Source organism: Purpureocillium lilacinum (genome assembly GCF_023168085.1).
Source record: "Purpureocillium lilacinum CBS 284.36 DNA, scaffold_2, whole genome shotgun sequence".
Classification (NCBI taxonomy): Eukaryota; Fungi; Ascomycota; class Sordariomycetes; order Hypocreales; family Ophiocordycipitaceae; genus Purpureocillium; species Purpureocillium lilacinum.
Window position 1 is genome coordinate 5,965,258 of NW_027072112.1, and position 12,254 is coordinate 5,977,511.

The 12,254-nt window shown below is 59.6% G+C and overlaps 3 protein-coding genes across 3 annotated transcripts; 2 read left to right on the plus strand and 1 right to left on the minus strand.

Annotated features, from left to right (window-relative positions):
* Positions 1 to 15: 15 nt before the first annotated feature.
* Positions 16 to 654, minus strand: PLICBS_003591 (uncharacterized protein; the record flags this gene model as incomplete). Its single annotated transcript, XM_018323346.1, has 1 exon — positions 16 to 654. The coding sequence occupies one exon, from the start codon at positions 652 to 654 to the stop codon at positions 16 to 18; it is 639 nt and encodes a 212-aa protein (XP_018178576.1).
* Positions 655 to 1,772: 1,118 nt separating this feature from the next.
* Positions 1,773 to 5,193, plus strand: PLICBS_003592 (ATP-dependent Lon protease pim1; the record flags this gene model as incomplete). The annotated part of the gene is made up of 2 exons (XM_018323347.2): positions 1,773 to 4,964; positions 5,029 to 5,193. The coding sequence occupies 2 exons, from the start codon at positions 1,773 to 1,775 to the stop codon at positions 5,191 to 5,193; spliced, it is 3,357 nt and encodes a 1,118-aa protein (XP_018178577.2).
* A 1,494-nt stretch (positions 5,194 to 6,687) lies between these two features.
* On the plus strand, positions 6,688 to 9,245 carry PLICBS_003593 (uncharacterized protein; the record flags this gene model as incomplete). The annotated part of the gene is made up of 7 exons (XM_065600250.1): positions 6,688 to 6,939; positions 7,006 to 7,280; positions 7,342 to 7,577; positions 7,634 to 7,890; positions 7,964 to 8,311; positions 8,371 to 8,553; positions 8,616 to 9,245. The coding sequence occupies 7 exons, from the start codon at positions 6,688 to 6,690 to the stop codon at positions 9,243 to 9,245; spliced, it is 2,181 nt and encodes a 726-aa protein (XP_065456322.1).
* Positions 9,246 to 12,254: the final 3,009 nt, after the last annotated feature.

The following is a 12,254-nucleotide window of genomic DNA, read 5'->3' on the forward strand; positions in this document are numbered from 1 at the left end:
CGCGTCAGTTCGACTTCAGTCGTCCCACACGGCGGCCTTGGCCCGTTCCACCTCCTCCTGCCGGCGCTTCTCCTGCTCCCGCTCCTGCTCGCGCCGCTTGCGCTCCTGCTCCCGGATGGACCGCTGGTAGGCCTTTTGCTCCTCCGTCTGGCGGGGCGCCTTGAGGCCCAGCCCCGCGGCGATCATGCGGCGGGCCACGGCGTCGGTCTTTTCCGGGCGGCGCGAGGGGGGCAGGTCCCGCGCCGAGGACGAGGCCGAGGAGGACGACGGGGAGGAGGGCCAGTCGGCGCCGATGCCGCCGCCGCCGCGGAAGGCCGACGAGTCCCAGTCGGGGACGGGGGTGTGCCGCGGGTCCATGGGGGTGGGTGGCGGCGGGGAGGGGACGCGGGTGCGGGATGCGGAGGGCGTGTCCGGTTCGTCGTCGTCGTCGTCGAGGTCGTCGTCGGCTGTGGTGGTGATGGTGGTGGTGGTGCCGGAGGCACGGGGCGCCGCATCTTCTGAAGGCGAGTCCTCCTCGTCTTCCTCGTCTTCCCACGAGTCGGCGACCTCTGCTGGTTTTTGCTTGGACGCGGCAGGTTTCTTAGTGGCTGCTACGTCGATGTTGAGCTTGGAGAGGGAGGATGCGACCTCGTCCTTGTCTCGTGACGAGGCCATGGTGGACTGCCGAGGTGCCGACGTCGCGTGTAGATCCGTATGATGAGAAAAGCCAATTTCAGAGCTAACGACAAGGCGAATTGATCTTGCCGCTATCTTGGAGATTGATTGCTTGTTTGAAAGATGAGGTAGGACAGAGAATGAGTTGAGTGGAAGTGAGTTGAGAACCAAGGTGGGTGAACTTTTTGGGTTTCAGGCTTTCAGCGGTCCCCCCTCAGCTCTACCGTCAACGTCTGGATTTTGAGTTCCATCGTTTGACGGGAGCCTGGGACGCCATGGAGGTCGCTGGGGCGCTCCTCTGGCCCTAGCGTCTGCGGCAGCCCAGTGAGCTTGACGGCGCAGCTAGAGGTCGTTCAGGCTCCAGTCCATGAATTGTAGTGGGAGCTCAGGCACTGGACTGGACCCCTCGAGGGCGCGCTCCAAGTCTCCGGGCTCCTTCCCCGCAGGCCGTGCAGCGCTGCGTCGCTCCACTGCAGTCCCCTAGACAGGCGAACAAGCGCATTTTAGACCCGTGAAATTCACTTGCAAGAGGAAGAAATAAGACGGTAACGTTTTAAACAAGGCATCGTCTGCACCATCATCCACCACGGGGCAGCCAAGTGGGATGCTTGAACATCTGTGGACATCGCTCGGCATATCGCGAGCTGAAGCCGGACCTGAGCGGGGTTATGCGCCAAACGGGGTCGTCGTGCAGAAGCCACTAGCCTGCCTGTCCATCTGCCACTCCTCCACTGTACCGGCCAACCGGGGATCAGCCGGCGGAAGCTCCTAGGCGGCCCCCGAGCCCCTAGTGCTCCGATTTTTGGATGATGTCGTTGCCGGTGCCGCCTGTTCGAGCCGTCGGGTCCCGTCATTTGTAAGACAGGCCATCGCCATCCACATCTTTTCCACCCATCATCGAACCCTCCCGCCCACCGGCGATGCTCCCCATTGCCGCCACGACGCAACCCGTTTCGCCGTCCCTATAGGCCGACTCTCTCATACAGCACCTCCTGCGCCTGCCTGCCTGGTCAAGGCGCATTTGTCGTGCTCTTCGGCGGAGCTTCGGCGTTCCGTCACGCATCACACATCCGAGCTCCGCCACCAGCAGCTTCTGGGGCAGCGAGCCTCGACCGGCCATGATTCCGCGGTCCCGTGTCACCGGGCGCCTCCTGCTGGAGCGCTCGGCGGCGCAAGCCAGCAGGACCCTACCGCGCACGGCTCCGAGGACGTGGGCTCTCGCGACCGCTTCCCAGAGCCGGCTCGGATGCGCCAGCCGACTACCCGCGCTGCACCCCCGGCTGGCCGCCGCGGCCTTTTCCACGAGCGCGCGGCTGAGTAGGGAAAAGGACAACAAGGACAAGCCCGGCGACTTCTTCGACTCTTCCGTCGAGCCCGCGACCGAGCCGCTGTCCGAGGAGGAAGCCAAGGCGAACCTCGACAACAAGAAGAAGGACGCGGCGGAAAAGGCGAGCGCAGACTCCAAGAACTCCACTGCTGATTCTGCCAAGTCAGAAGCGGCAGATGGAAAGGCCGCCGCCAGTTCAGCCGCCGGTGGTGCCGGGTCTGGCGACAACTCTGGCGGCGACGGCAAGCGTGGCCGCAAGTCGGCGGAGCGAGCTCTGCAAAAGCCCGTCGTCCCAGAGGTGTATCCGCAAGTCCTTGCCATCCCCATTGCGCGGAGGCCGCTTTTCCCCGGCTTCTACAAGGCCATCACCATCAAGGACCCCGACGTTGCCACAGCCATCACCGAGTCCATCAAGCGCGGCCAGCCTTACGTCGGTGCCTTCCTGTTCAAGGACGAGAACGAAGACGAAGACGTCATCCGAAATGTCGACGACGTGTACGACGTGGGCGTCTTTGCGCAGATCACGAGTGCCTTCCCGATACACGGCCAAGAGGGTGCCTTGACCGCCATCCTCTACCCCCACCGTCGAATCCGACTCTCGAGCCTGTTGCCGCCGGGCAGCAGCCAGGACGCCAAGAAGGCCGATGCCAAGTCAGAGCCCGATGCGCCTCAGCCGATACCCCAAAAGGCAGCAGAGGAAGACGCCTCGCAAGAGAAGAAGGGCGATGTCGTTGCAAGCTTCGAAGAGGGTGCCGTCGAGAAGAAGCCCGACCAGGTCGCCGAAAAGTACGAGCCGACTTCGTTCCTCAAGAGATACCCTGTCAGTCTGGTCAACGTCGAGAATCTCGCCGATGAACCCTACGACCCGAAGAGCCCTGTCATCCGCGCCGTCACCAACGAAATCGTCAACGTCTTCAAGGAAGTCGCTACGATGAACAATCTCTTCCGTGACCAGATCTCCACCTTTTCCATGAGCCAGTCCACTGGCAACGTTACCTCTGAACCCGGCAAGCTTGCCGATTTCGCCGCTGCCGTGTCTTCCGGAGAGCAAAAGGAGCTCCAGGAGGTCCTCTCATGCATGAACGTGGAGGAGCGCATGCAAAAGGCTTTGATTGTCCTCAAGAAGGAGCTGATGAATGCTCAGCTGCAGTCCAAGATCACAAAGGACGTGGAGAATAAGATCAGCAAGAGGCAGCGTGAGTACTGGCTCATGGAGCAGATGAAGGGCATCCGCCGCGAGCTTGGCCTCGAATCCGACGGCAAGGACAAGCTGGTCGAGAAGTTCAAGGAAAAGGCAGGCAAGCTTGCCATGCCCGAGGCTGTTCGCAAGGTCTTTGACGAGGAGCTGAACAAGCTGGCCCACCTGGAGACTGCCGCGTCCGAGTTCAACGTCACGAGGAACTACCTGGACTGGCTCACTCAGATCCCTTGGGGCCAGAGGAGCCCCGAGAACTTTGGCATCCCGAACGCTATGAAGGTCCTGGACGAGGATCACTACGGCCTGCAAGACGTCAAGGATCGAATCCTGGAGTTCATTGCCGTTGGCAAGCTGCGAGGAACTGTCGAGGGCAAGATTTTGTGCTTCGTCGGCCCGCCAGGTGTCGGAAAGACGAGTATCGGCAAGTCCATCGCCAGGGCGCTCAACCGACAATACTACCGGTTCAGTGTCGGTGGCCTGACCGATGTTGCCGAGATCAAGGGCCACAGGCGGACGTACGTCGGTGCGTTACCTGGTCGTATCATCCAGGCGCTGAAGAAGTGCCAGACGGAGAACCCGCTGATTTTGATCGACGAGGTCGACAAGATTGGTCGCGGATACCAAGGCGACCCTTCGTCAGCGCTCCTTGAGCTGCTGGACCCCGAGCAGAACAGCTCTTTCCTGGATCACTACATGGATGTGCCGGTCGATCTGTCCAAGGTCTTGTTCGTGTGCACAGCCAACATGACCGATACCATCCCCAGGCCTCTGCTGGATCGCATGGAGTTGATCACCCTCTCTGGCTACGTCGCGGACGAGAAGAAGGCCATCGCCAACAAATACCTCGGCCCTCAAGCTAAGGAAGCTGCCGGTCTCAAGGACGCCGATGTGCAACTAAACGACGAGGCCATCGAAGAGCTCATCAAGTCGTACTGCCGAGAGTCGGGTGTGCGAAACTTGAAGAAGCAAATCGAAAAGGTCTACCGAAAGTCGGCCCTCAAGATCGTGCAGGATCTTGGCGAAGAAGTCCTGCCAGAAGAGGAGGCCCTGACGGAGGAGGGCAAGTCCGCAAAGGAAGAAGGGGAGAAGAAGGCAGAAGAGGCGGCGGAGAGGGCTGCAGAAGAACCCGTGGAAGAGAGCAAGGAGAAGGCTGCCACGGAAGCCACGGAAGCCGAGACGACAGAGAAGCCTAGAAAGGCACTCCAAGTTCCGGATACGGTCCACATCGAGATCGGCAAGGACAACCTGACCGACTACATCGGGCCCCCGGTGTTTACGTCCGATCGCCTCTACGAGGTCAGCCCGCCGGGTGTCTCTATGGGTCTCGCGTGGACGCAGATGGGCGGCGCGGCCATGTACATCGAGTCGATTCTGCAGGCTCCCCTGCGGCCGAGCACACGCCCGAGCTTGGAGATTACCGGCAACCTTAAGTCGGTGATGAAGGAGTCCACGACGATTGCCTATTCCTTCGCCAAGTCTTTCATGGTCAAGCAGTTCCCCGACAACCACTTCTTCAACAAGGCCAAGATGCACCTGCACGTGCCGGATGGAGCTGTGTCAAAGGACGGCCCGTCGGCTGGCATCACGATGGCTACGTCCCTGTTGTCGCTTGCCCTGGATGTCCCGGTCAACCCGACGGTGGCCATGACTGGTGAGCTCACGCTCACGGGCAAGGTGCTCAGGATCGGCGGCCTGCGGGAAAAGACGGTAGCCGCGAGGAGAGCGGGTTGCAAGACGATCATTTTCCCAGCCGATAACATGTCGGACTGGCTGGAGTTGCCCAAGGTACGTGACGAGCATCGAGTGCGACCTGAGACTTGAGAATGGGCTCACTAACAAATGCATACAGAACATCAAGGAGGGCATCGAAGGCCACGCCGTCGGCTGGTACAGCGAAGTGTTCGACCTGGTCTTCCCCGAGCTCGACCGGGAGCAGGCCAACCAGTGTAAGATTTGCGAGTGGGAGTCGCAGCAGAAGAAGGAGAAGCACGAGCGGTCCGAGGACGACGATTAGACGAGAGCGAGACTAGACGGTGTGTGTGAGCCATGTAAAAACAACAGCAACACAAGATGCATGTGGGCGGCGCTGCCGGACTTGAAGCATTCTAGCCTCTCCCGATTACCTTGGGGGCAGTGGGGGGAGTGCGGCATCGATGATTTGGGCGTTGTGTGTGTGTGTGCGTGTGGTGTGTATTACCGGACGGGACATAGGGAAGACAAGCAATATGCTTGGTGTTGAATAAACTACTCCAATCTTACTCTTGTGTGCGCATCGTTGCGGCAGTTTTGGTGCTGGTGTAGGAGGCAGATGAGGTGGCGGCAAGGACATGACGTTGAGACTGTCTATACCACGACAGAGACACGGCCAAGCGGAACACGCATCGAACCTGGAGCAGTGACAGCCACCCAAGCCACAGCCAAATCTCGTTCTCATCGGGAACCCAATTAACTCACACTTTGAGCGTTATTGCCGTCAGTTCAATGAACGGACTTCTCGGCAAACTCTCGGCGTCTTGGACCGGAAGCTCACCGAAGGGGGCTCTTCCATGTCCGCTGCGGGATTTGCACGGCCGGTTCCAAAGATTTCCGTTGCGTACTTTTGCGTACGTACATGTTAGAGCCTTCAGAGTTCCCGGTTCGTCGCGTAATAAGGTCGTCAGCGAGTCGGGTTAGCGGATGTCAGCATTTCACCTGCGTGCATGCGGGTCCGCCGCCCTAGATTCGACATCGCCTCGCGCTGCAGGGTCGACGGGCGTGGCAGGCTTGGCGTCGTGAGACGCGCTGGTTATGGCGACGCATGGCGAGGGCTGGCCACGGCAGCGTTCACATCGTTCGGCTTGCTTTTGGATTTACACTACCATACTGCCATACGAGTAAAGATCAGGCAGCACCCGTGGATTTTTGAGCGGGTCTGCAAGCCCTTACGTGTAGCAAATTCGGGTTGACGATGGACTCGGTCCTTGAGCTCTTTTCATGGCGCTTTGACTTAAACATGATAGGACAAGTAGGGAGTGTTTCGGTCGTGTAATAAGCGGATGGGACGGCACTGGAGGTGGATATCCTTTGCGATCTAGCAGTGGCAGTGCCGGCGGATAAACGGTTGTGCGTGCGGGTGCGGTCCACCGGCACTAACAAGACGGATTCCACTGTGTCGGAGTGGGTGGGCTTAATCGCATCTTATCAGATCGATCTGCCCTGCTAGAACTTCACATTCGGAAACTCAGAAACTCGCTTTTCTTGACCGATGTGATTTAATCTTGTATCTCGGCGCCTGGGTTTCTATAAACTTTTCGCATCATGGCAGTCCTGAATGCTCATGATAAGTCGGTTCAAGCGGAAGTCGATGTTCACACACACCAAGACGCTCCAAGTCCAAAAGATGAGGACCTCAAAGAATCAACATGTTTGTACACACTCAACCTAACTTTGAGTCTGACGGCATGCTAATAAGGCGGAAGCTCGTCCGCCGTCGCTGGCAAGCGATGTCCTCTCGGCAGCCGGCGTCGACATGACATCCGACGACCCAACCATGCCGTGCCTTACACTGCGCATGTGGACCATCGGCATAGCGTTTTGTCTCGTCGGCAGCGGCGTCAACACGCTCTACACGTTCCGCTTCCCGTCTATTAGCCTCTCCCAGTCTGCGATCCAGTTCCTCGCGTACCCCATCGGCAAGGCGTGGGAATACGTCGTGCCGGACTGGGGCGTCACAATGGCCGGCACGAGGCATGGTCTAAACCCGGGGCCGTTCAATCACAAGGTATACTTCGCACCCCGGTATCGCTCGACAAACGAAACACTCGTTTTCTAACTCAAGGGGGTTAAGGAAAACATACTGATATACATCCTTGCAAATCTGAGCTTCTTGACGCGCCTCAGCGCAGACGTACTGACCGAGCAGCGCGTCTTTTACGGCTACGAGGCAGGCTGGGGCTTCGAACTGCTCATGACCATCGCCACCATCCTGTTTGGCTTGGCGCTCGCGGGCATGTCGCGGTCGCTCGTTGTCGAGCCGCCGGAGCTCCTGTGGCCGGGCGTGCTGGGCAACACGGCGCTTAACTCGGCGCTGCACGGCTCCCCCGGCAAGCAAGCTCCATCCGAGTACGTCGTCGTTGTTATTTGGTCTCGTTGGGGCTGTGGCGTGCTGATAAGTCTGGTACAGGCATGCGTGGAAGGCGTCGCGGTACAGGTTCTTCTTGTGGACGTTCGCGGCTGGCTTCTGCTGGTATTGGGTTCCTGACCTGCTCTTTCCTGCGCTGGGCTATTTTACGTGGATATGCTGGATCGCGCCGCGCAACGCGGTTGTAAACCAGGTCTTTGGCATGAAAAGCGGGATGGGGCTGCTTCCCCTCACATTTGACTGCAAGTACCTGTCGCATTTCTCCCCGTTCCCCCTTTGTCTAGGCCACCTACCTGACAAGACCATGTTTCGCTGACGACTTGGTCGCGCACAGGGAGCCAGATCTCGTACATCGGCTCACCGCTCGTGGTCCCCACATGGGCCATCCTCAACGTCCTCGCGTCCGTCGTCTTCTGGATATACATTGTCACGCCCGCGCTGTATTACTCCAACACGTGGCTGTCGGGATACCTTCCGCTGCAGAGCAACTCCATCTTTGACCGGACGGCCAAGGTGTACAACGTTTCGAGAGTCGTGAACAAGGGCGACGGCTTCACGTTTGACCCGGCCAAGTACGAAGCGTACTCAGACGTAAGCACCCATATTGCACTGGCACAGGCATTGATCAGTTGGCTGACGTGTATGGCTGCTTGTGCCGCAAAAGATTCGCCTCCCTGTGACGTATGCGCTTAACAAGTTTGGTCTCGCATTCGCGACGACGGCCTCGCTATTTTCGTGGACGCTGCTGGAGAAGCGGCAAGAGATTGCTGGCATGCTACGCACGTTCAGCGTCAAATACATCTTCTCTCGGGGCGGCGAGGTGAAAAGTGAGGATGAGAACAAAGCCGATGGACGCGCGCCTTATTACGCCGAGGTGCCTCTCTGGTGGTACGCAGCCGCAGGCCTGCTCGCAGCGTTTTTCGCCATGTTCGCAAGCGAGTACTACCCAGTCCAGCTGCGGTGGTACGGCGCGTTGCTATCACTCGTTGTATCCGCCGTCTTTTTCGTCCCGGTATGCAGTCAACCTCGCACCGTTCCAAAGCTTCCCACGCTGACAGGGATGCTTTCCAGATCGCATGGGTCTACGCGACGACAAACACAAAAATTGGGATAGAACTCTTCTGTCGCATCATCGCCGGGTACATCTGGCAGGGCAAGGTCCTCGCCAACATCTGGTTCTTTTCACTGGGATCCATCTCGGGCGTCAAGGGGCTCGCCTTTGCGCAGGACCTTAAGCTGGGCATATACTGCAACGTAACAACCACACTTCCACAGGCGCATTTTCGACCTTCGTGCGGCTGGCTGACCCAAACTAGATACCCCCGCGGCACCTGTTTCTCGTTCAAGCCGTAGGCCTCGTCGTCGGCTCCCTCGGGCAAGTCTCCGTCCTCAACTGGGCCCTCAACCACATCCCGCACATCTGCACGGCCTCCGCCCCCAACGGCTTCACCTGCCCCTTTTCGCGCACGCACTTCAACACCAGCACCGTCTGGGGCGCGCTCGGCCCGCGACGCTTCTTCGCCCCCGGTGCGCCCTACCGCGCGCTCCTGTGGTTCTTCCTCGTGGGTTTCTTGCTCCCCGTGGCTCCGTACGCTCTGCGCCGCGCGTTCCCGCGCCAGAAGAGATGGCTGCGCCGCGTGCACGTCCCGCTCTTCCTCGGCGGGCTGGGCTACATCCCGCCCGCCTCGGGCACAAACTACGGCAGCTGGGCGCTCGTCGGCCTGGTGTTTGGGCTGCTGGTCAAGCGCTGCCGGCGGACGTGGTGGAAGAAGTTCAACTTTGTGCTCAGCGCGTCGTTGGACTGCTCGACGGCAATATCGGGCATTATTATATTCTTTGCTGTCGTCTATACCGGCGCGTCGAATCGGCTTTCGTGGTGGGGGACCGAGGTATATCAGGTACGAGCGGCCTCTCCCCATCAAGAACTAGCAACGCCCCGACACTAAGAATTGCACCAGAATACATGTGACTGGAAGGGTTGCCCGTATCTTACTCTTGCGAAAGGGGAAAAAATGCCAGCGTGATGACGTACGACACTGGGCGTTACACGTTCTGCATGATGTTAGGAGACTTGCGTTTATCGAGCATAGCGAGCATGTTGGCATAGTGCTTCAAGTTCATATAAGAGGATCTCTGTGAGCTTTGGCTCGATCTGAACACCGTAAGCTTGGTTGTCGCCTAGAAGTGAGTGTCATTTTGAACCCATCGGTGGCATCATTGCCAGCAAGACACGGGGCAACGGCTCCTGCAATGAGAAAGGAAGAGCTCAAGGGATGCTACGCCTGTTTACGCAGCATCCGCATCGCCCTGCCAAGTTGGGGTCTGGCTGCTGTCACCTTATGCACGCAAGCTGCTAAGTTGCCCGCGTACGTCTTGCAGGTCGATATTGATCTACTTCAAGGTTCGATTTCATTTTGGAGGAGTACGTGGACCCAATTCACGGTTGAAGCTTTCGATCGGCTTGCTTCAGGGCATCCGAAGTTTTAAATAATAGGAGATGGCCCTCTAAGGGACGGGTTTCCTCTCATCCCGGTCCTGGCAGGCCGGGCAAGGTGCACAACGAGCCAGCAACGGTGAAGGTGGGGCCGGGTTGTGGGGAACGGGGACGCGGGACGAGCCTAGCTGGCCCGGACCGTTTCGGTTGCCCGATTGAGCGGTGCAATTGGCCATCCTTCCTCAATCGCTCTCCGTCGGGGCGTGGGAACATCCAAACAATAAACACCGGCGAGAAGAGGCTGCCCGACGAGGATGTTCTGTGCACTCAAGTCCGGCCGCTAAAGTCCATACACGTCCTGGCCAACGCCGCGAGACATCATGATCGTGCAGTACGATCGGCCTCACTGTACGCCGCTTACGATCGGGGCGGCAGCGCTCTGACTCTTGTCACGGCCCAACTGACGATGCCCAAGCCCCGGCAGTGGTCGCCAGAGTGTTCCTTTGGCTGGGCCCGGAATGCATTCATGGCCAGCCGCGGCGAGCTGCAGCCTCGCTGCTAACCCGAATTTTCCTGTGCCTTTGGCCATGCACGCTACCCACCTAGCGCCGATACTTGGCCGTGTCGGTTGATGCAATTATGCCTGATCTACTGCTCGGCGGTTGTGGTGTGCGCGTGGGCGGTCTTGTGTGACGTGGACGGCGCGAGTGGACCAGGCGCATGGCTCCAAGCGGGGGAGTGCCGCGCGCGCGCCCTATGGGAAGGAGGAGGGAAACTGGACGACTGCAGTCGCCATCGTGCAGGCCATCACGGTGTGCGGGTGGAAGGGTGCCGGGCTGGTGGGTTTGTCGGGACGCTGCGAGGCACCCAAGTAGTCGGTTTACCTGATGCGCTGGCAAGGGCCCTCGCGGTGCCGGTGCTTGGGGACCAGGTCGTGGCCTGACCTGACTGTGCTGCCAATTATCTGATCCGGGAAGAGACGGAGCGACGGGCGACGGGATATGGATGGCCAGGAGCCATGGTATCCCAGCAAACGTCCAAGGTACGAGCACAGACACAACCGCGCAGCATGGTCTTGGTACGATGGAGGCGAACACGTGCTGTCCGATACGACACCTGCAGCTGGTGCGCGACAGGTACGATACTGCAGGAATTCGTCATACGAACGGCGGTTCGGCCAATTTTTGCTTCATTGCTGGCCCTCCAAGCCACTGGGACCACGCCATTTCGAGTCGAGAACGCCTCGGTGGCTGCTTGGACGGGGCAGTCGGCATGGCCGGTTGAAGCCCAAGGCTGCGTGAAAATAACCGACGTATCGACGGATGCGCAGGGACGGATTCGAAGCAGCTATTCTGGACAGGTGCGAGGTACCTCAATGGCGGCTAAGCCTACGAGGCTGGGAGCACGTGTTGAGGGTATTTTTAAGGTAGCGGTCGTCATGTGCGATTGTGCAGAACTGACAGGCGGCGGCGGCGGCGGGGGGCACGTGCAATTTCGGCGCGCTCGATTGAGAGGTGTGATCCGCGGGAGCTCGTTGGGAAGAGGCCGTCGATTCCGGCTCCCATGGGGCCGATACTCGAAGCAGCCGTCGTCCGACGGCAGATGATGAAAGGATTCCTCGAGTGAGGACAACATCTGACCTCGGGCGAGGTGCTGACGTTGACGAGCTGCGCCGAACATCGAGGCATCCCAACCCAGAAAGGGTCCAGGGCGGACGGAACGCAGGCCGATTACGTCTCCTGCAAACTACTGCACCAAGCTGGTGGCGTCCAGGGCATCATCAGGCGTCAACGGAAGAGCATCTCCTGGGACGCTTGCGCGGGATGACTGTATTGACCTGCGGGCAAGACCAGGGACGGCACTCGCCCTGCGACCAGCGACTGGCCGGGGAGCGCTGGTAGCGAGCGCCGCAGGTGCCTGAGCTGCGGTGCCGGAGTGGAGTTGAAGTTGGAGTTGGAGGGACGCACTGGACTGGGCCGGGCTGGATTTGATCACTGGAAGAAAAGACGCGGTTAGGACGTGGGCATTAGTCGGGTAGGAGGAGGTGGAGGTGGAGGAGACGGGAGGCAAGAGTGGAGGCCTTTCCCCTGCCACCTCCAATTTGAACGAAGTACCGCGCGAAGTCGCTGGAGCTGCACACCGCAACGTGCCACCACGCCTCCCGCAAAAGGGGCAGGCAGGCACAGCCCAGGTCGCTGTTGCCCCCGACGCATCCACGGATGTACTGTAGCACAAATGAAGTACCTAGTACCCAAATACATTGGAACTTGGAACCGCCATGCCGTTTTTCTTCTGCCTCAATCAATTGCCCGGACGGAGGCACAAACCCTCGTGCTGCTGCTGCGAGGGTCAACGCCCAGCTCGGGACGCCAAGTACACGATCCAGCAACCCAGAGCCCCGGGTCGCCTCCCGTCGCCTTCGATCCCCTGCCCGACCCTGCCCCCTCGCCCCGCCCCAGCCGCCGCCGCCGCCGCCGACCGACTGACAGACGCCCCCCGGCCCATGATCCCTCCCTCCCAC